This window comes from Marmota flaviventris, chromosome 10, assembly GCF_047511675.1.
Source record: "Marmota flaviventris isolate mMarFla1 chromosome 10, mMarFla1.hap1, whole genome shotgun sequence".
Lineage (NCBI taxonomy): Eukaryota > Metazoa > Chordata > Mammalia > Rodentia > Sciuridae > Marmota > Marmota flaviventris.
The window spans coordinates 19,254,874-19,278,172 of NC_092507.1; the positions used below are offsets into that span (position 1 = coordinate 19,254,874).

The 23,299-nt window shown below is 54.9% G+C and overlaps 1 protein-coding gene across 1 annotated transcript; it reads right to left on the minus strand.

The window, feature by feature from the left end:
* Positions 1–156: 156 nt before the first annotated feature.
* Ubxn11 (UBX domain protein 11) lies at positions 157–22,182 on the minus strand. Its single transcript, XM_027937684.3, has 15 exons — positions 22,129–22,182; positions 18,650–18,754; positions 17,768–17,796; positions 17,125–17,223; positions 13,733–13,821; positions 13,287–13,341; positions 12,818–12,894; positions 11,898–12,024; positions 3,411–3,625; positions 3,115–3,192; positions 2,019–2,139; positions 1,791–1,894; positions 628–701; positions 412–552; positions 157–331 (listed from the first exon to the last, which is right to left on the minus strand). The coding sequence occupies exons 2-15, from the start codon at positions 18,718–18,720 to the stop codon at positions 157–159; spliced, it is 1,455 nt and encodes a 484-aa protein (XP_027793485.2). The 5' UTR covers positions 18,721–18,754; positions 22,129–22,182.
* Between the last annotated feature and the right edge of the window lie 1,117 nt (positions 22,183–23,299).

A 23,299-nucleotide genomic window follows, 5' to 3' on the forward strand; every position in this document is an offset into this window, starting at 1 on the left:
ACCTAGACGACGAAGACCCAGCAGCCAGTACTGCCAGCTGAGGCTCAGGTTACTGAGGGGAGGGGTCAGCACCACCCCTCCCTGGCCTCTGCCTTCCCCTCCAGACTGCCCTGCCAAGAGATCCTGGTAGAGCTGATGGTGTCAGGGCCAGGCACTTTATTCATGGCTAGAGCTGGAGTTGGGGCCAGGGTCAGACAATGGGGCCCTGCATGGCCGCAGTAGCAGTGTTGCGTTGGGCACCAGGCCTGCAGCCTGCAGCGTGAGTGTGTCGTCCTGGTAGACCATGAGTGGGAAGGTACTGAAGATCTCAAAGGTGGCTGCATCCATGCCCCTGGGGGCCCAGTGGAATGGATCAGGCCAAGCCATTGGGCTGGAGCCTCCCTGCAGCCCCTACCTCTGCCCTGTGCTCACCTGGCCTGTGTTAGCAGGGCACGCACATTGCCAATAGTGTCATTGGGCCACATCATCAGGAGGAAGACTTGTTCCCCATTCTCAGACTTGATGCGCAGCATGGAGAGTGGGGGTGCTGGTGTGTTGGGTGACTGCTGACTCCTGCAGGCCCAGGGGCCTTCAGTGTTCCTGATGGCCAAATCCCACTGGACCCTCACCTTTCCACCCTTCCCTCACCTTTCCCGCTCAGCCACCAAGGCAGGCGTCTCCACTATGGTCTCCTGGATCCGGGCAGGTAGTGGGCAGTAGTTCTGGAAGGCATCAATGGAGAGGGGACAGAGAGAGCCCTAGGCCTTGCCTGAGTCATCCAACCCTTGGAAGGGACTGACTCATCCTTGAGCAGGGATGAAGGTGTTCGTGTAAACTGAGGCCCAAGAGAGGAGAGGGAAAGGAAAGAAGGCTCTGGGTGGCAGCCCATCATTTCCCTCAAGAAGCCTCCCCATCAGTCAAATGGGAGGCAAAAGCCCACAAAGACGATGACCAGGCTAGATTTCTAACCCACCTTGGGGTCAGGGAAGGCTTCCTGAGGGAAATGACACCTGAGCTGAGACTGCAGAATGAGTAGGAGTCCTTAGAAGTGGAATGAGGACAGGGATGTTCCCAACAGCAGGGACACCGATCACCTAAGATCAGGGAAAGCCTCCTAGAGGAGGTGATATATTTGGGACATTGCCAGCAGTTCACAGCTGAAGCCGGGAATCAGGTTGGACTGGAAGAAAGAGGAAGTTAGAGAAGTTGGGAGGGGCCCAGTGGTGCAGGACAGGCCTTGAGTGCCAGGATAAAGGACTTGGCTCTGAGAATCCTTGGAAGACTGCAATAGGGAAGGCTATGAGGGAAGGATGGCTGGCAGGGGCAGGGAATGGAGGCAGGAGACTGGCCAGAGGAGGTTGCATTGTGTGGGAGACACACCAGAACCTAGGGTGGTGGGCAGTGGGGATGGAGAGAGTTCTAGGGATGGCCAGACCAGACAGGACTTAGCAATGCTCTGAGAAGTTGAGAGAGAGCAGCAGGATGGGATGAAGAGATGAAGAGAGGAGATAACCAGTTCTGTGGGGGCCAGGGACAACCAGGAAGGGATACCAGGACTGCATCGTGGCTCACCCCCAGCCTTTATTTAGCCCCTTAGAGCCAGTCTGGCTGCTCTCTGGGACCCAGTGCAGAGCCTTCAGCAGCTCTGCAGTTTCCAGAGACCACTGCACAGCGCTGAGGGACCCACCATCCTGGCCGTCCCCCAGGGTCCAGAAGCCTGAGCCTCCAGGCAAGACACTGCTCTGGCAAGCTGGGCCGGGGTTGGTGGTAAAGAGCCCCCAAGAGGGTTGTGAAATTAGGGCCAGCCTCACCTGCAAGGTGTCCCTGATGGGACCCCGGATGTCAATCACCTGGCCTTGTCGGATCACAACCTTGGGAAGCCTGTTCAGAAATTTCTCAGCAGTCATCCTGGAGCCTGCAGGGAGGGCATTGGGAAACTTGGCCCAGGGAGGAACTGTGATTAATGGTGGGAGACTCCACCTGGAACTTCTGCTGCCCAGCCCCCCAGCCACCTGGCTCAGCCTCAGGGCCCAGCTTACCTGGGTACTCCTCCACTCTGTCCGAAGCCTTGCGCACCTTTGGTCGGCCTACCACACGGCCCTCACCTGGGAATGGGCCCAGCCCATCCTCAGGGTAGACCTGATTGCGCAGGTCACTTACCTGGCAGGAAGAAGGGGTGATAGCAGCTAGCCCAGCTCTTCAGCCCTGGGACCCTCCCCTTCCCTGCTTGCCCAGAGGCCCCAAGAGCAGGCCCAAGGGATAGTCTAATGCAATCCCCATTTTACAGACAAGGAGGCTGCAGCCCTGGGAGAAAGCAGGAGAAGCACAGTCATGCCTCTGTCACCTCCTTGGGCCTTGCTTCTGCAAGCACTCCACATTCATGCCTGCAGAAACCACAGTAGTACCCTCCTCAGAGACCCCCCTTCTCAGGAGTGTCCAGAGAGGCAAAGTCCTTGCTGTTGCCTAGTCTGCAACACAGACCCTTGTCACCTAGTGTGCTTCCTCAAGGCACAGCTCTGAGGCCTTGTCTTGGCATGGACACCTTAAACACCCCCACTTGTGAGTCACACAGTTTTCTGAGCCATGGTGGTGCACACCCCCTTACACGCCCTCACTGTGGAAATAACCTGCCACCCACTGGGGCCTCATGGGCCCTTTGGTGGTGCCCTTGTCTCATACTTTCCATGACAAGCTCAAGTCCTTGAGGCCTAGCACCTGCCCCTTCTGCTCTGCATTTGTGGTTCACAGCTCTGCCTTCCACCTCAACCAGTTGGCTTCAGGAGCCTCTGGGGGAAGCCCCGCCACTTGTGCATAGTCATAGTCACCGGGTCCTGAATGCTGGGGAATAAGGGCAGGCAGTGGTCTGGCCAAGGCTGAGCCTTCGGGGTGCCACCAGAGGGCACTGCCTGCTGTTCAGCCGCAGGACCTCCCTGCCACTGCCCCTGCCAGGCAGCCTTATCCCTCCCTTCCCAGCCAGTTTCAGGATCACCCTCTCCGGGAGTTTATCAGACCCAGGTCCCCTGTGCTGGGGCGGTGGCTCCCCCTTCAGAATGGCTGATGCTGTGGAAGTTGTTTCTCCCCATTCTCTCCAAAATCCCCACACTGGGAAGGGTAAGTTGAGGAGCATCCCATCACCTTAAAGGGAACCCCATCAGGGTAGAGTCGCTGGAGCTCTGAAGGGAAGAAGCCATCCAGTATGTCCCGGAGACAGCGCTACAGTGAGGAGAAGAATGGTGAGGCCGGCTGCCTGCCTGGATGGTGGCCCTGGGCCCTTGGCTTCCCCAGTGCCTCAGACTCTAGAACTATTTGAAACCCTAGGGCTTGGATGGGGGCCTAGGTGGGGGGCAGGCTGGGCCTGGGTGAGCTGGCTCCACCATCTCCATGTAACAGTGGGCAGGAGGGGACCCCAGAGCCCCACCCCCAGCTCCTACCTGTGTGGAGGGATCGTAGAAGGGCCGGAAGGGCCCATCAAACATCATGATGCCATTCCTGTAGAGCTTCAGCGGGATGGGCTCAAGGGAATGGAGCCGTGCCCCACCAGGCACTGGCGTCACCTGGGTGTCACCCTCTACCACCAGCTCACTGAGATCCTGCAGGCTGGCCAGCAGCCTATCAAAGTCCACCTCAGGGGGCACTAGTGAATCCCCTGGCAAAGAGGATAGACCCATGAGTCTCATCATGGCTTCTGTGTGCCCTAGCAGCCCTGGTTTTTGTGGCCCTCTCCCTAGCTGGGCAGTAGCCTCAGGGTCTCCTTAAATGACCACCTAAGGAAAAGGAAGGAAAACTAATACTAAATAATAGTTAACAGCTGTCTCCTCATTGAGCATTGGCTTTTTGCTGTTTTTTTTTTTTTTTTTTGCTGGGGGTTTAATACCCATCATCATGTCCCCTTCTCTTACTGACACTATGCTGTAAGGGCTTTTTGGATGAGCAAACTGAGGGTTACAGAGAGTTGAGTGACTTGCCTAGCAATGAACAGTAGTGGCAGAAGCACGATTTGACCTCAGGCCTGTCAAGCACTGATTGGCAGCTAAAAAGCATAGAGCAGAGCTCCCAGCCCTGGAACCCAGCCTTTCAGGGTTCCAGTCCCAGCTCCTTCACTTCTACCTGTGTGACCTCAGACAAGTCATTGAATGCTCTGTGCTGCAGCAGTCCCTTGTAGAATGGGATGACAATAGTGTCTGCCTCCCAGGGCAGCTGTGAAATGCCAAAAAGATGACTGTGTGAGGGCCACTCTGTCCACATTAGATTGTTACCAGCTCTACCTTGCACAAATGGTCCTGAGGCCAGCCCCGAGGCTCTGAGGCAGGAGCTATTACGCATGAGGAAAGTGGCCCAGAGACATGAAAAATGATTCAGCCCAGGCCACCTGGGGAGTTAGAGGAGGGCTTGGGACTTGAACCAGCCCAGTCTAGAGCCTGTTCCCCACCCCTGCACCATCAGGAGAGGGAGGACAGATGTTAGGGAGGGTGCTGGGACAGTGCTGAACAGAGGTGGGACAGGCCCCGGGGCATGTGACTATTTTTTTGCAACAGACCCTTTTGAGCAGCTGCCAAATCTTTGGTCTCTTCTGAAAACTGCGCCCCACATATACCTGTGCCACAGCCAAGACACGCTAGAGCAGAAAGTGTCACCTGGGGACACATACGCCAGGGCCTGTTCTGCAGTTTTTGAAGGGCCCTGGCCCTCAGGCAAGTTGCCCACTAGGGTGCAACTCTCCAACAGACAAGTGACTCTGTGGGCCTTCTTGGAAGCTGTTTTTCACCAGGACAGTCACGTTGTGGCAGGATGTGGGTCAGGCCTCTGGGGACCCAATGCTTTTCCCCACAGTGGTGCGGCGGTCCTACCAGGGATGTACAGATGCAGGTGGCTATGTTTCCTGTTGCCTTTGCAGTTGTCAAAATGGTCCGCCCTGGCCAGCCCTCCCCTCTCCTTGACATTTGCTACTGCCTGAGGTGCTATACCTGCCCTCCCCGGCCCCCTTGGAGTACCATGAAGTCCCTGCCAGGAAAAACAGAATGTCCTAGGCATCCCTAGTATGATTCAGAATGACATTAAGACATCATTTTCCTTTAACAACTAACTACTTTAAGAATATATTGGTAACCAGGTGCAGTGGCACATGCCTATAATCCCAGATACTCAGGAGATTGAGGAGCATTTCAAGTTCAAGTCCAACTTTAGCAATCTACTGAGACACTATCTCAAAAAAAGAAAAAAGAAAAAAAGAAAAGAAATGGCAGGGGAGGCTAGAGAAAGTAACTCAGGGGAGCACCCCTGGATTCAATCCCTATACTGAAGAGAAAGGGTGGGGGGAGTGAGAGACAGAGAAGTGTATGCCCAAATTGGTTAGCCTAAAAATCAGAGCAGGAAAGATCATCTCATATAAGGCCAGCCCCACCCATCCTCCTCCACCTGGGAAGGTGAGGCCTAGAAAGGTTGGCTGGCTTGGCTGGGTCGGATCCCACAGAACAAAGCAGAAGAGCACCCACACCTGCTAACACCTAAGCCAATACTCCTGCCCTGCCCCAAGCTGCCTCCTGAGTCCGGGGCTTCAGGCACCTGACAGACATGGGGTAGCTGGCAGGGGAAAGGGACAAACTTTCCCCTGGAAGCCCAAGGGAGGATGCCAAGAAGCAATGAAAGGGGAAAGAAGTTGGTCAAAAAACTGGCCCCAAGCCAGGTGATGGTGCATGCCTATCATCCCAGCAACTTGGGAGGCTGAGGCAAGATCTCAAGTTCAAGGCCAGTGTGGGCAAATGAGCAAGACCCTGTATCAAAATGAAAAGTAAAAGGGCCGGGGATGTAGCTCAGTGGTAGAGCATTCTGGCCTCAATCCCTAGTACTGAAAGAAAAGAAAAAAGAAAACTGGCCCCAGGGGCTGGGGTTTAACTCAGGACCTAGAAAAAGAAAAGGAAATCTAGCTCAGCTGCTGCCAATCAGCTGGACTAGGGCTTGGAAAAATGAAACCAGATGGGGTGAGCTGGGCAGGTATTGGGTCCAGTAGACATGAGAAGGGACAAGGGGCCCAGGAAGGAGGAATCACAGCTTTGGACAATCCAGAGCTGGAGGAAGAAGACAGAGCCTGGTGTTGCCACACACTTCAGAGTTGGAAAGCCACTAAGCCCCACGCCACGAGTATTCTCCAAAGGCCTGACCCCACATCAGGACAGAGATGCAGTAGAAGCCCACACAGGGCGAAGGTGGCCAGGGACAAGTCCAGCTCTGTTCTAAATGGCAGCAGGACTTGGGTGAGGGGACATTTCCTCTGAGCCACAACACTCCTTTCTGTGGAACGGGTACAAAGGAACCCCGGCCAGGCCAGGCAGGGTGGCACACACCTGTAATCATAGCTACTTGGGAGGCCGAGTCTGGAGGATTGCCCAGCTTATGAGCTTGAGGCCAGCCTGGGCAACTTAGCAAGACCCTATCTCAAAATAAAAAATATAGAAAGGGCAGTGGATGTAGCTCAGTGGTGAAATACCCAGATTCAATCCCCAGTACAGTTAAAAATCCAATCAATAAAAGAACCCTGGCTGCCTGCAAGGCTGGGCTTCTGAGCTTCTCCATAAGTGAGGATTCCCTGTCGAGCACCTGGAGAGGGGTATATTACCATCCCCATCTTACAGATGAGGAAACTGGGCCTTGAGTAGTGTCATGTTACCCAGGCCATGCAGCCTGCAGAGCCTGGGTAACCACCTCAGCTCTCAGTGACCATGTAGGCTGCTGCTGAGTATTGGCTCTTGGGATCTCACTCCCTTGGGTCTCTTTCAAGTGAGGGCTGCTGTGCTGGGAGATCATCTTCAAGGCCTCATCCACCTTTGAGAACTATGGCTATATTAAAAAGGGAGGCGGCAGCATGGGGCCAAGCCTGGCCTCACCCCCACTCCTGAGCCTGGCTCCCTTCAGTGGGCTTCTCCCTCCCACCCTGAGCTCTGTGACCTTGGGCAGGTGGGCCTCCCTGAGCCTCAGCTTCCTCTTCTGTAGAATGAGGACAATAATTTCTGCTCCCAGGGCTGCTCAAGGCTCTGAGAAAGTGCGTGGTTGGTGGTGGCTGCTGTTGTCACGACACCTCCTACTCACTCTTGGGCTCTAGGCTTGGGCTGCACTCACCACCCACCTCCTCTGAGAAGCCTGGCCAGGGGCCTTTCCCATCATGGGTGGGTTCCTGGAGCACCTGGCCCACTCCTTCGGCCCTGGTCACAGGTTGTTGTCATTTTATATGTGCTTGTTTGCCTTTCGACCACACTGGCTGAGCCTTCATCACAGGCTGGGGTGCTGAGCCCTGGCTGGCCCAAGGAGGTGCTCCAGAAGCATGTGCTGACCTGTCCATCGTCCTCAGATCTCCGACAGCCTCCGTGACCTGTCCCTACCTCCCCATGCCCTCTTGCAACAGGAAGTGGAGCCTCATTACCACCTATCTGTACGTCAGGCCCGCTCTGGGGACTTACACACATTTGCTCTGCTCCTCGGAGGAGCCAGGGCCGACAGAAGAGGCTCTGAGCCCGGTTGCTGCCGTAACACCAAGCCAGCCTGTGACCAAGCCAGCCTGTGACCTTGGGCCCGTGGGATTCCACTTATATCTCTCTGTCCCTGCCCACTGAACATAGTGCCACCCAGTCCCCACCTCATCCTGTGGATTGTCCCAACATGCTCTGATGGTCCAGGCTCAGACACAGTGGCCACCACAGCCTAGCTCCTGCAGGTGAAGGTGCCCTGATCTATATGCCAAGCACCATGCTGGGTGCTCTGGGGCATGACAACAGCTAAGCCACACAGGCTGCTGGTCATGGCCCCCCACCAGAAGCACCTCATGCACTCATTCAGTGCTTTCAGCAGCCCTCGGAGCCCCTCAGTGCTACTTATCCCCCGCTTTCTTAGAAGAGGGAATGGTCTCGGAGACCAGCAGTCACCGGGCTCAGTGACCCCACCCAGCCCCAGCCTAAGCCTGGAAGCCATTCGTGCCATTGCAGACCCCATCCCCCGGGGCTGCCCAGCTGTAGCCCGGCCCAGCCATCGGCACAGACTCACTGGTGATCAGATTCGAGCTGAGCTTGAGGGGATGGAAGAGAAGAAGGCAAGACACCTCTGGGGGTGAAGAGTGCCAGCCAGGCCTGGAGGTGGCTTGAGGGTGGGGAGGAGTCAGGCCTGCCGCTGCCTAGGCCAGGGCAGGGGGAGGGCACAAAGGGTGGCCCAGGGACAAGTTACGCTGGCCACTACCCATGGAGTGAGTGTGGCTTCCTGAGCTGGGAGTTGGATAGGAGCACCAGCACAGGCTCAGGGTCTTGGGGCTTGGGAGGAAGGCTGGGGGAGGTGGGGGCTGGCACAGGAGGCGGGAGAAATGGAGGAAGGGCAGGAGCCCAGGGACAAAAGGGGGATGTCATATCCAGCTCACAGCTGACTAGAGCCCTCAGCCCTGAGGCCCACACCTGGCCCATGGTGATTGACCAGAGCAGGACTGTCCCTTTCATGTCTTCACATGCCCCAGAGCACCTGGCACTGTAGCCTATTCTCACATCCTGGTGAGAGGGCATGGAGGGATAAAGGCTCCAAGCTGAGGTCCATCCCTGGCCAGGCTTTGCCCCTGCTGGGCCCCCCTTCATGGGCACGACTGACTCTCCTTCCTAAGGCAAGAGTTCCAGGACCTACAACATTCTAATTATCCCCCACTGGCCTAATACAGATGGTCTGATTCACCAGTCCATTGGCCTCTGCCCCAAAGCCCATGGGGAGGGGTGTCCAACAGAAGGGGACCCAGGAAGTCAGAGCCAAAGTGACATCCTAAGTCAGTCCTGTACTGTGGGGTTAAGCATCATGCCAGTATGTTGGGAATTTAAAAAGTAGGACAGGGCTACACAGTTGAGATGATACACCAGGAGGCGGGAGGACAAGAAGTCAGAGCTGCCCTCAAAGACAGTATGGTCAGTGGAGAGCCAGGAAGCCAGGGCTAAGAAAAACAAGGTCTTTAAGATTAAACCCACGGCACGCCTATAATCCCAGCAAATTAGGAATCTGCAGCAGAAGGATCACAAGTTCGAGACCAGCTTTAGCAATTAACAAGAACCTCAGCAACTTAGCAAGACCCTGTCTCAAAATAAAAAATAAGCCAGGCACGGTGGCTCACACCTGTAATCCCAGCAGCTCAGGAAGCTGAGACAGGAGGTTGGAGGCCAGCCTCAGCAACTTAGTTAGATCCTATGCAACTTAGTGAGCCCCTGTCTCTAAAAAAAAAAAAAAAGAAAGAAAGAAAGAAAGAAAGAAAAGAAAAAATTTAAAAGAGCTGGGAAGGTGACTCAGGGTCAAGTACCCCTGGGTTCAATCCTTGGTACCAAAATAAACAAATAGATAAAATAAAAGTAAAAAGGGCTGGAAATGTAGGTCAGTGTTAAAGCATCCCTGAGTTCAATTCCTGGTACCAAAACACAGCATCTGCAGACAATGGTCTGCCCTACTCCAAAACCAAATCAGGAACTTTCCCAGGTGATGAGGAGCTATTCCAGGTGTTAGGGGCAAGCACGTGTGTAGAATGGCCATTAGAACACCCTACGGTGTTGCCCTATCAACACGGTGATCACCAGGGGTGGAGACCTAGCAGGATAATGAGACATGTGTCACAGGAAGAACCGTGAGGAGGGAGAGCGCAGGCACCACTAAAATGCCACCTCTACACGGGATGACATCAGGCATTCGGGTCCCAGCCTACCCCACAGATGCCATAAATGCATCCCTTGTTTAAGTCAGTCTGGGGTTTCTGCTTCCCACACGCGGCCTCCCTTGTGCTCGAGCATAATAAAGACCTTGTTCCTGAGAGTCGCACAGAGCCTCTGTCTCATTCTTCTGATAGACAGCTTAAGAACCCAGGGGGTCGGGTCCTTAACAAGAGCAGCAGGCCAGCCAGAGGCCAGGGGTGGGAACACGGGGTCCTTGGGGAAGGAACCAGCTGGCTCCTGGGGTGAGAAAAGAGAGGTCCCAGGAGGCAAAGCTGCTGGAAATGGAAAACTTCTTCATCTGGAGGAGATCAGGCGAGGCCCCTCCCACACTGAAAATTAAAAGGCAAAAGAAGGGCGGCAGGGGCTTGGCCCAGCGCTACTGCATTTACGGAGGCCCTGGGTCGGATCTCCAGCCTGCAAAACAAACAAACAAACAAAAAAGGCTGAAGAAGGGCAAAGACGCACAGAGGACCAGAGGGCTGTGCGGCCAGGGAGCTCCCAGATGAGTGTGGGCGCTCCCAGCTGTAGCTTTAGCTGGGAAACACCTGGCTCCACAGTCGGCCTCCCTCAGAGCACACCGACAAAGCAGAGCAGGGGGAGGCTGCTCCTTTTTGGGTGGGGGAAGAGTAGGAATCCACAACACAATGTCCAAGAAACCAGCTGTCTGGTCCAACCCCTTCCTAAAGGGAGCAGGGAGGTCCCCACTGGCCAGAAGGAAGGCTGCTCTCCAGGAAGATGGGAGGACCCTGTGAAGCCAGAGCCCATCCTGCGTGGAGGGGGCTTGGGAGCAGGACTGCAAGCACCAGCCCTAGACCCCAGGACAGATATTCTTATAGCATCTGCAGCCACCTGTTAAGGCCTTGCCTCTCAACCCGGTCCTAGGTCCCTGGAGAGCCCCACCATGGAACCTACACTGAGTCGGGCTGCTGCACGCCAAGCCCACAACATCCTGGGCGGCAGGGCTCGCCCCACCGCCCGGGACTGCCCCAATTACCAAGGCTGTGGGTCCTACCTCCCAAGTCTCTCTCTGTGGCTCTCACCCTCACCACCCTTACGCTGGGCATCCCTTATCCTCTGATTGGGGCTGCCTTCCCAGCGGGCTCTCAGCCCTAAGCCTTGCCCCCTCCACTCAACAGTCTTCAGACTCCATAAGTGCCTCCATTTGCCTCTCTGTAAAATGGAATAACCTCTGTGCCATGCCAAGGCAGCTTGCAAAAATGCTCTGAAAGCTGCAAAGGTTGCACAGACGGGAAGTCATTTAGAACAAGCGGTGTGTGTGTGTGGTGGGGGGTTGTCCTGAGACTTAGTGGATCTGGCCAAAGCCCAGGACTAAATAGGAAGTAGGGCTCCAATGAGGAATCTGGGCTTTTACCCAGCAGGAAACTTCAAGAATCAAGAGAGTGTTGTCATCTTCCCCAGTTCCTCCTTCAAGAGCAGCACTCTTGTTCCAGAAAGCTCCGCTGCCTTCACAAAGACCTTGGAGGACAAGAGCTCCTACTTGTTAGGCCCATGACACACGAGGCCAGGGCGAGGCGTTCCGTGTTTAGCTCACCGACTCCAGTGTACCCCCATTTTGTTGATGGAGAACTTGAGGCTCAGAGAAGGGAAATCATTTGCCCAAACCACACTTGTAGTAGGTGGTGGGTTAAGATGAGGATCTGATTTGACTCTGAAGCCTGGGGAACTATCTATGGCCAGTTTCAGAATCAGCCAGTGCTATGGACCCAAATCTAGGGAAGGAAGGGCGGGAGGCACCCCTCTGGATATCAGCCATTGCGTGAGACATGAGAAGAGCTGGGGTCCCGGGGAAGCAGGTGATCTCAATGGTCTGGCTCATAGATGCACCTGCAAAGGGATCCACAAGGGGACTCAGCCTTGGAATTGAAGAGGGGCTTCCAGAACAGAGGGGCTGCTCTTTTAAGGCAGCTGCTTTAGTCTTGCTGCGTCCTGTAACTCTGGGTCCCTGGAGCCTTTGACAGATAAGCACGCAGACTAAGGTGACATTAGGGAAGATACAGGAGGGCAGGCCAGGCGGTCAGTGACTGAGGTCTTGGCCCTCCCTTCTCTGGGTCAGAGCAAGGGTGGGCTCCCTTGGAGGCCCATTATGCTGGGTGGCCAGGCACAAATGAGGGGATCTGGAGAGCTTGGGGCCAACAGGAATCCACTGGAGAGATCCCTCGAAAGGAGCGGGGCAGGCCCTCTCCATACCTGGCTTCCAGAACTTCTTGGCGGTCATCCAGTCCCTCTCTTCCTCCTCTGAGACCGTCTTGTCCTCCAAATCCTCCTGGTCCATAGGCTCACCCACCCACTGCAGGCCGTAGTCATTGAGGAACCGCTGTGGGGCAAAGGGGAGACATGGGGCAGCCAGCTCAGCCTCCTGCATGGAAAGGCAGCACTGGCCTAAGCCCCAGCCTCAGTCCTGGGCCCCAGAGCTGCCTGGACAAAGGGAATGGGCAGAGGACCCTGCTGCTGGACGGGGTGTTGAATGGAAGAAAGGTGACTCAGGTGATAGGGTCACTGGGTGAGAATTCACTAAGACAGGGATGGCTCAGCCCTAGTTCCTGGGTGATCGCTGTCCCGTGGAGTTCACAGCTCCACAGGGGAAGAGAGATGAGGGGCTAAGGAAGCAGAGGATAGGAGATCCAGCGGGCCAGAGGCTGGGAGGGCAGCCAGAGGAGACAGATGAGGACGGGGAAGCTCCCCAGGATAAATAAGAAAACACTTGGGCAGAGGGAAAGGCATGGGCAAACGTCCTGGGATAGGAAAGAGCTTGATGTAGTCAAAGAACTGGAGGAAGGGCCCCAGGGTTGAAGGAGAGCATGGTTCAAGGTGAGACCGAAGAGGTGGACAAGGGTTAGCGTGCAGTAAAGACTTTGGAATTGAACCCCATGAGAAGCCATGAGGTCTATCAGGCGGAGAGGGGCATGTTAGGAGTTTGATCCAGCCCAGGAGGAGGGACATACCCTGGCTCTGGATACCTCCCTGGCTCTTTAAACTCTGGGTCAGTCCTGGGCAGGGAGACAGGGCAAGGGCCCTGGTTGGGATGCTTAGTGAGGAAGGGCCCAGGGAGGGAGGCTCCGGCCAGGGTGCGGCGGGCTGGCTGCCCCTCCCTCCGCCCTGCCTCTCACCTCCATCTCCCCGACCTGCCGCTGCAGCTGCGTGCACATGGTCTGCAGCTCCTCCTGCCGCTGCCCACTTACCTCACCTTCAGAGGAAACCAGGGTGAGGCTCAGCTGCCCAACCTGGAGGCTTCCAGGTGTGCTGGCCCGAGGGTCATCTGGGGATCCCCGAGAACTGCCTCTGGGCCCATCCCTTTGGTGTCTCCCTAACCCTGTGGGCACCCTGGCTGACTCTCAAGGGGCCACCAGTCCCCCTGGAGCATGTCTCTTCCATGCTCTGGATGGCACGCCTCAGGGGACTCGGTGCCATGGAGCCAGGTACTGGGTGAGTCCAGCACTGCCCCGGAGGTATCGTTGCCCTCCCTGGCCCAGCTGTCCAAACCCCACCAAGGAGTCCACTTGATGGTCTTGGCGCCCCGATGAAGTCACTGCCCGCGCTCCCAGGAGTCGTGGTCAGCCCTCCACGAGGGCCTCTCACCCTGCTTCTGCTGCAGGCGCTGCACCAGGTCCTCCAGGGCCAGGATCTTCTGATCCTGCGGAAGCAAGACGGCGTGAGGCCAGGCCCGGAGGGTCCCAAAGCCAAATAGGAAGAACAGGAATTTTTCGAGGCACAGGGAAGCACAAAGACCATGCCCCTGACGACTTTGGCACCGCCACTGTTCCTGGGCCTCCTATAACAACCCTCGTGGTCCCACGGAGGTGAGGAAGGATGCAGCCAGCGCTGCCCAGGGCCCAGTGTCCCACTGCCCCACCCAGCTCCAGGTCGACCAGGCCCTGCTCGGCTGTGGAGGAGACCCCAGCCTCTCTGCTAAGGTCCCAGGGGCCCAGATCGGTTCCAGGCCACACCTGGCCATCAGACCAGGAAACTCAGTGGGGAAGTTGGTCCTAGAGCCCACCCGCCCTGGCCCCTCCCCTGAGGCCCACCTTGGACACCAGCTCATCACTCTGGGCTTTCACCTGCTGCTCCAGTTGTTGCACCTTCCTCGCCAGATCTGAGTCATGGTATGGGGGACCTGCCAAGCAGACAAAACCCCTAGAGCCCAGGCCTGGAGGGGATACTGAGGCAGGGAAGTCCAGGGAAAGGATCTGGAGCAGAAATAAAAACACCAATAGCAGCTATCACTTGATAGGAACTGCTGGAAACGCTACGCACATCAGCTTCTGTGACTCTGCAATGTGCCCGTGAGTTAAACGAGCTGTCTCAGGACACTGAGGTGCATTAACCTGTCCAAAGCGTGTAAGTATGTGGTGGAACACGTGAGCTGCACCACCTTGAAGTCTTGCCAGGCCTCGTGGCGAACATCTACAATCCCAGTAGTTCAAGAGGCTGAGACAGGAGGATGGCAAGTTCAAGGCCAGCCTCAGCAACTTAGTGAGGCCTCAATAAGCAACTTAAAATATAAATAAATAAATAAAACCCTCTCACAAACAAACAAACAAAAAGAGCAAGGGAGATAGCTCAGTAGTAAAGCGCCTCTGGGTTAAATCTCCAGAATCCACCCAACCCCCCAAAAAAGGGTCATCCTCCATCTAATGAAGCCTCAAATTCGAACCTCCAGTTTGCAGGCAATGCAGAGAATAAAAGAGGAGGCCAACGTGGTCACCTAGGTGCATGGCCAGACAAATCCAGAATTGGGGTGTTCTGAAAGACACATGTCTGGAACTCTTCAAAAAGTCGATGTCATTGTTTTAAAAGGAAAGGAGACTGTTGTAGAGAACAATAACAATTAGGTGTGGTGCAGGACTCTGGGATCAATCCTGGATCAGGGGGAAAATCACTGAGATTGTGGAACCCTGAGGAGGTTTGACTGTAGAAGGGACAGATGGTAGATGTTACTAAATAACTCATGTGCTGAGGTGGGACGGTCGTATTGTGAGCATGCATTTCCTTATTCTTAAAAGATACCTATTGAAGTGTTAGGGATGAAACGACATCTCTGCAATTCATTTCCAAATTGTGCAACTTAAAAATACATTTGTCAGGCTGTGGCTGGGGCTCAGCGGTATAGCGCACGCCTAGTGCCTGCGAGGCCCTGGGTTCGATCCTCAGCAACACATAAAAATAAATAAATAAAACAAAGGTATTGTGTCCAACTACAACTAAAAAATACATATATAAAAAAGCCATTTGTATTCATATATGTGAGTAGATGGAGAGAGAAAAGGCCAATGTGGTCAACGATCTGCAGCTGTCAAGGAAGACATATGGGTATTTTTTAAAAATATTTTTAGTTGTAGATGGATGCAATACTATTTATTTATTTGTTTGTTTATTTATTTTTATGTGATGCTTAGAATTGAACCCAGTGCCTCACGCATGCTAGGCAAGTGCTCTACCACTGAGCCACAACCCCACCCCCGACAAAAGGGCATTAATTGCACTATTATTTCAACTTTTCTGTATACTGGAAAATTTTCGAAATAAAAAGTTTGAGAAATGGAAAAAGAGAGAGATGGGAAGAAACTGGTCTCCTTCCTTTCCTGGACACCTTCCGTGCTGTGAGGCAGGTACTAGAGCCATTGCCAACCAAGCAGGATGCCCAGAGGAACTGAGCAGGGGTTGGGGAGGGAGAAACCTGAACTTTTTTTTTTTTTTTCCTCTTAGTACTGAGGATGGAATCCGGGGGTGCTTTAAGCTCTGAGCCACATCCCCGCCCTTTTTTGTATTTTATTTGGAGACAGGGTCTTGATGAGTTGCTAACTGCCTCATTTTTGCTGAGGCTGGCTTTGAACTTGCAATCCTCCTGCCTCAGCCTCCAGAGTGTCTGGGATTATAAGCATGCGCACCGCTCCTGGCCTGACCTCAGAACTCTTGACAATGTCTTTGAGTCACTGAATTAGCAGCCCTGGAGCTGCCTCCTCAGGGGGCCTCAGCACATAGGATAACCAATCTCCCCACTGCCTGTGCAGGCTGACTGAGGGTCCTCTCTGACGTGTAGTCAAAAGCCCCTGAGGTGACCTGTCAGCTTTCAGGAGCTGCCAGCACATGCAATGTGGGTAACTCACTGGGAGAGGGTGGGGAGAGGGACGAGAGGCCAGGCAGGTGGACAGCCACACTGAAAGGCTGGGAGTGAAGAAGGTGCTGGCAAAGACAGCTGGGGGAAGAGACTGGCAGGAGGGCAACTGAGGGGCCGGCGACAGGGCGTCCACGAGCTGAGGGTGTTCTGAGAACGGGGGACAGCTCAGATGCCGCTCAGCAGAGAAGCAGGGCAGGAAGCTCCTATAGATGTTGGTGGGGACAGCCACTGGCTGGGAATGGATGAGAAGTACATAGCAGGGGAGGAGACAGGGACAGAGGCCCAGAGCTCCTTTAAGAGGAGGGGCTCCTCCTGTTACCAAGACCCTCCGCCCAGCTGGGGGCAGGAGATTCAGGACCGAGACTGGCTCTTCACCTCAATCCCCCTCCTGTCAAATGGAGGGGGTTGGTCAAGACTCATCAGGCTGTTTATTGATTTGTTTCGTGGTGCTGGGGACTGAACCCAGGGGCCCCACCACAGAGCTACATCCCGGCCCTTTCTTTTCTTTTCTTTCTTTTTTTTTTAAATTTTGAGTCAGGGTCTCGCTAGATTGCCAAGACTGGCCTTGAACTTGAAATTCTCCTGCCTCAGCCTTGTGAAGAGCTGGGGTTAGAGGCATCTGCCAGGCCCTTTCCTATAGCCAACTTCCTGATCGGTGGCTACCACTCTGAGGGCCCCTTGTGACCAGTACTGGCCAGGGGCTCTCTGCTGAGCAGCATTTCCTCAGGACGCTGCACTGGGAGGACACGAAGGCAGAGACAGGCGGCCCACACTGACGCAAGTGCTGACCCCAGTCCCAGCCTCCCCGCACCCCACGCAGCTCATCCCCGCCTGCCTGGTCTCCCGTCCCCAGGCCAATAAGCACTCCCTCCTCTGGGCAGCTGCCCTAGTGGTCCCCGTGCCACTGTTTGCACCTCCACCAGCCCTTGCAGATGCTGTGGGCCAGCTAAGAGAGCCACCTAGGGGATGGTGCCCTGCAGGCACAGGGAGCAGGTGGCCAGGGGCTGAGCTCCCCCCTTAGGCCCTGCATCCTCTCTTACCCTGAACCCTGGGCCTGCGGGCATCACACGTGATGGGGACTCCAGAGGCTCCAGCCACAGCCTGGCCTTCCAGGCTAAGCCCGGGGGTGTGCGGCCTTGTGACAACTAGGTCTAGGCAGGTTTGGATGTACAGGCACATGGCCATGGTCAGCCGGGGCAGGAGCAGCCACCTCAGACTCAGCAGACAAGTGGAGGAGCCCTGGCTTGCAGGGCCTCGCCCTCCTCTGGGGCCCCTCCGGCTGCAGGCCTCTGGTCTCACCTGGCCCACTCACAGAAGCAAATTTGTTGCTGTAGCAGGAAGGGACAGAGATCTGTTCTTCAGAGCCAGGCCCATCGTTCGGCATATCCACCTCATCTTCTGCAGACATGGAGGCTCAGGTCACCGCTCTGGGGCTGGTCCCCCCAGAGGGACCCCGGACCCTAGGCCCCAGCTGAGGAGAAGCAGCCCACACACTGCCCCCACGAGTATGAAGGCAGGTCATTTGGGGGCTCGGGCAAGGATCCAATTAAAATAGTCCTCTTCCTGGAGTTCCCAGGCCAGCTCCTGGGAGGCTGGAGTGGCCACAGCAGTGCCACAGAGGGGTATGAGTGGGCTAGGATCTGACAGGAGAGGAGCCAGGACAAAGGTGTGAGGTCCAGCTCCAGGGAGAAGAGGCTGGTGGAGGCTGTGGGCGAGGAGGCTGGGCCACCCCTCTTGGTCCCTGCATAGTTTCCAGGCACCCACCGCCAAACCTTCAGTGGACTGAGGGGTCAGAAGTTGTGAAGACATCTCTGCTGAGGGGCAGAGCCAGGAGGGAAGCCCAGGCCTGGGGGTGGGGAGGGCTGCTGAGGCCCAGGGGCAGCCAGAGGCGTTCCAGGCAGGTCGGAGGTGAAGGGGACACTAGGACACAGCCCACACTTACCATCTCCATAGATTCTTATCCCTCGCCTTCTGGGAACCCAAGCAGGAAGGAGAAGGGAAAAACAAATTAAGTCCCCGGAAGTCCATTAGGGAAAAGGTTCCAGGCCCCAAGTCCCAGCCAAAGCTAAAAGAGTCAGAAGCGGGGCCTCTGCCTCCTGAGAACTGCTACCCCGAAATCCCATCCCTAGTGAAGGTGAGCCAAGGGACATGCTTCAGAACGTGACTCCTTCCAATAAGAAGGACAGGGGAGCCCGCAGGTCCTATGGGAGACTAAGATTTCCAGAATCCATGAGCCAGCCCTGGCTCTGCTCTGCTCTGCAGTGACTGCAGGTCCCCAGGTCTGTCACTCAACCTCTGGACCACCTCAGCCTATAAGGATTCCACGAGGTGTTCAGCAGAGCAGGGTGAAGCTGGCTCAGGGGCTGGGGATGTGGCTCAAGCGGTAGCGTGCTCGCCTGGCATGCATGCGTCCTGGGTTCGATCCTCAGCACCACATACAAATAAAGATGTTGTGTCCGCCGAAAACTAATAAATAAATAAATAAAATAAAGGTTCATCAACCTTTCCCAAGAGCCCACCCAGGCCTGGGCCAGAGTGGGCAGACCATCCGAGTCTGCAGAATTAGTAAGTGGACAGGGAACGCCAGGCACTGAGCCACCTCCACAGGGCCTGTGCCTTAAAAAAAGGTACCATCCAATTAACCGTTAGTCACAAAGGACAGCTCCTCAGAAGAAGGTTTAAAGAGAAAGAAAGTGGTCGGATAAAGGCACGTACCTCTTCTTGGCATTTCTCAGGATAGTAGGAGTCATTCTCCTTTGGCCAGGGAGGGCCAAGGTGGACAAAGGGGCAGGGACACAAAGACCCCACGAGGCCAGCTTCTTACCCAGGATCCACAGGTTCCGACTGCAGGGGCACTTTCCGGGTCTTGCTAAGGGAGGCCAGAGGTGAGCTCATAGTTCTAGTCTAGATCCTAGCTGTCAGTAACTCCCTGAGAGGAAAGAGGAAGTCAGCCCTTGGGGACAGTGGGGACCTATGGCTTCAGGCCCAGGAGTAGCCCGAAGCTTCTCTTCTCTATCTACTCTTCCTAAGAGGGAGCACTGTCCAGGAGAAGTGGCCCTCAATGCCTGGCAGAGGGTCTGGTGGCCTTTTCCTTTGGGTAACCGGCTCTCTCTGCCCTGCACACGGAGACCTGGAGGTGCTGGGGACAGTGCTGTGAAGCGGGGTGGTGCAGCCCCTTTGTCTGGAGCTTTCCAAACTTAGAGCCTGGGTACAAGACTACAGCAGGAGGCCTGGGGCTTCTGTCCATCCATCAGTGAGCTGGCGGATACAAAGCCCAGGTGTCTCCTCCTCTCCTATTAGAACCCAGGTGCCACCTGTGCAAACATGCCCAACCCACAGAGGCAGAGAGGGCAACCCAGGGGCAAGATTCAGCCAAAACCGCGCCTAAGTGATACATAGGTCAAGAACCCACACTCTGCAGATTCTGCCACCCGTTGTGTAGCCGGCACCTCAGTTCCTCTGATGCAAAATACAGACAGTAACAGTACCACCCAGGCAGGTTACCAAGGGATTCAGAGAGACAAGGCACCCAGCCCAGTGCCAAGCTCAAAGGAAGTACTTGAAAACTGAGTGTGGCTATTGTGGGGTTTGTTGTTATTGGCACCTAGAACTAGACACTCATAACTGTTGGTTTGCCTTCCTTTCCTCTTTCTTCCAGTAAAGAGGTATGCACACCAAGATGCAGAGAGGGGCCACTACTCTAAGCAGTACATTAAATGTATTAAGTGGCTAATATTGCTGGGCATGGTGGCACACACCTGCAATCCCAGCTGTTCAGGAGGCTGAGGCAGGAGGATCACAAATTCAAGGCCAGCCTCAGCAACTTAGCGAGACCCTGTCTCAAAATAAAAAGGGCTGGGATGTAGCTTGGTGGTAGAGTGCCCCTGGGTTCCATCCCTAGTACCACACACCACACACACACAAAAAAAAAGGCTAATACCTAGATGTCTTAGAGTCAAAGAAAGGCCCTCCATTACTGAGAGTCTGAACCAAGTCTTTTGAGGAGGTTCCTCTTGGGAGATGTGGCACTGGCCTCTGCCCCGGCCCTGAAGCTGCCAACAGCTCAAGACAGCCACCTGTGCCTTTGTTCTAGAGGGTAGTGCTCATGCCCTGCCCCTTCTTCAGGAGAATCCTTCCCCCAGGGCCCAGGCCCAGTGTCCTCACCCCCATCCTCCAGCCTCCCCACCCTGCCCCTGCCCTGCCCTGTCTGGTCTGGGCATCCTCGTGGTGTTTGGCCAAGGATGGCAGCCCCTCTTGGTTGCCCTCACCAACCTCCACACACTGCCAGAGGCATCTTAAAACACAAAAGTGACATGACACATCCCTCACAAAGCTCCCACGGGCTCCTTCTCAACCACAGGAAAAAAAAAAAAAAAAAGTCAAAATTCCTACATCTGGTGCCTGTCCGTGTCTCCTGACTTCACCCTCCACCTGACCACGACCCCCTCCACCTGACCGCCCTGCACTCTGCCAGCTGAGCTGCAGGCAGTACCTCAAGCGCACGCAGCTCTCCCTGCCTGGAACTCCCCTTCTCGCCCGTGTTCGTCCCTTGACCAGGCTGACACCTCTTTTTTTTTTTTCCCCTTGTCCTTCAGTTTAGCTTTTTATTTCAAAATTATTATAGATTTACAAGAAATTAGGGAACTGGTACAGAGAGATCCCGGTATTCTTCACTCAATCTCCTTCAATAGCTACATCTTATATAACCATAGTTCAAGATCAGAGGCTTTGTACAGCTGGTGCCCTCTAATCACTTGGGGAGACGAAGGGTATGAGAAGCGGCCTTGTCTTTCTCCACAGTCTTCCCCCTGCTGCCTCTTCAGGGTCACAACCTCCCTTCCCAGCCCTAACCCCAAGCAACGGCCGCTCTTATATCCACTTCAAGAAAGTTACGTAAATAGAATCACGTAGTATGTAGTATTTTTTAAAAATTGCTTTGTTAAGACTTAAATCACATACCTCACCCTTTAAAAAGTGTAAAGTTAAGTTTTTGATACATTCACGGGGTTGTGAAACTGTCACCACAAATTTAGAACATTTTCATCAGCACAAAAAGATCCTGTAGCCAGGTGGGGTGGTGCACACCTGTAATCCCAGTAACTTGGAGGCTGAGGAGAATCACACAAGTTGGAAGTCAGACTCAGCAACTTAGTGACATCCTGTCTCAAATTACTAGGTAAAAGGACTGGGGATGTAGTTCAGTGGTGAAGCTTCCCCGGGTTCAATCCTGAGTACCAAAACAAACAGAAAACTCTGTACCCTTCAGCAGTCACCCCCAATTTACCCTCCAGGCCAGTCCTGTCTTTCCGAGTCAGCCCTGGGCGGCCACTAATCTACTTTCTGTCTCTATAGATTTGACCATTTTGGACATTTCATTTAAATGGAATATCTATAAAAATGATGGAAATTTGTAACTTAAAGAAGCGAAATGTTTATGAGTCATATATCAATAAAGCTGAAATGTATATGAGTCATATATCAATAAAGCTGTCATGGAGAAAAAAAAAAGGTCCCCTAACCCAATCCAACATTTCCCCACAAAAGCAGCTCCTCCATCTCCCCCTTTTGTAATCGGACCCCATCATCAAGCACAAAATTCTCTCCTTCCTTCCCTCCTAATCCGATCAGTCACCAAATCCTGCAGGTTAAACTCTACAATGTCTCACCACAGTCCCTCCTTCCCGTGCTCACTGTTGGCCACCCTCAGAGGGTGCTTGCTGCACAAAGGGATGTCACAGTGGCCCCGCCCTAACTGCCCTGCTTCCTCCAGCCTCACTCCGGTCCAATTCGACACTCCGTGTCCAGATTAACCTCCCCTTGGCTCACGGGAGACCTCCGAGGGCGGAGACTCCGTCTCCCCATCAGTCTGGGGACTTCTGGGGATTCCTGGGCACACGGCTGTGTCTCCTTCAACTTCAGAGTGGAGGACCTGAGGTCAGAGCCGGGTCTCCCGCCTTCGTTATGGGGACCCCAGGGCAGCCTAAGGCTAGGGGCTGTCCTGGTCTTGGGACCCGCGCCGGTGTCCTCGGGGTCCACGTCTCTGGGGCGGGACCTCCCTCCTGGGCTGGTGGCCACCATGGCCCAGCGCTGCACCCCAGCGCACGCTTCTACCCCCAACCCCAGCAGGACGCGCTCGCTGCGCCACGTACCGCGGCCCGACCCGCCCCGGAGCCGCCGAGCCGCCTGCGCCCCACGCACGGCCATGCCCGGGCGCCCGCCGGGGAAGGCCGCGGGACCCTCGGGGCTCGGGCCACAGCCCGCTGGGGAGCTGCGGGAGCTGAAAGGCCCTGGGCCGGGACTCACCACGCAGGGCCGGCGAGCCGTCCCGGCGCCGCCATCTTGTTGTCACGCGGTTTCCCAGGCGACCGGGGACGGTGCGCTTCTCATTGGCTAATTCGAAGAGGCTCCCTGAGCGCGGCGCGCCCGCGCGGCCAGTAATCCCAGCGACTCGGGAGGCTGGGGCAGGAGATCGCAAGTTCGAGGCCAACAAGGAGACCCTGTCTCAAAATAAAACATTAAGGGGGCTGGGGATGGTCCTTAGCGGTATGGAGCCCCTGGTTTCAATCCTCTGTATTCCGTACCCCCAAAAGAAGAGAGAAAGAAGGGCCCCTGAACGACCCGCCCAGAGCGGAGGCGGGAGCGGCAGCGGAGTGTGCTCAATGCTGTTGCCCTTGGCGTCCAGACCCTTCGCGGACACTGCGAATCCCAGAATCCCAGGGAGAGAGAGGGCTTGTTCACATCACTCCCGAAAGACGCACGAAGGCGACATTCTGGAATTAGGTTCATGAAACATCTGGAAGCCTCTAGACCTTAGTGTGCGACCCTGATGGTGCTAATACTGTGCTAAACTGATTTTTTCTTTAATTTTTTTTTGTATTGGAGATTGACCCCAGGGGTGCTTTATTATTGAGCTACATCCCCAGCCCTTTTTAAAATTTTGAGACAGGGCATCACTAAATTGCTTAGAGCCTCGCTAAGTTGTTGAGGCTAACCTTGAACTTGCCATCCTCCTGCCTCAGCCTCCTGATTTGCTAGGATTCCCAGCATGCAGCACCGTGCCCAGTGCTATATTGATCTTGGGGAATTACTTATCCCTAAGCATCTGTTTCCCAATCTGATCAGTACAGAACTTGAGACTGTATAGAGGATTAATTGGAATAATGCAGATAGTTAATAAATGTTTATTTTTTCTCCCGAACCCTGGGGTACCTTACCACTGAGCCACATCCCCCATCCTTTTGATTTTATTTGAGGCAGGGTCTCACTAAGTTGCCCAGGCTGACAACTTGCTACTCCTGCCTCAATCTTAGACAGGCACCACCACGCCTCACTCTGCTAACTTCTTGACCAGGCCACATCCTAAAGGGAAGGCTCAAATTCTACTTCCTAGTCCAGTGTGGTTGGCACAGCTGCAATCCCAGTTCCCAGAGAGGCTGAGGCAGAAGGATCACAAGTTTGAGGTCAGCCTGGGCAA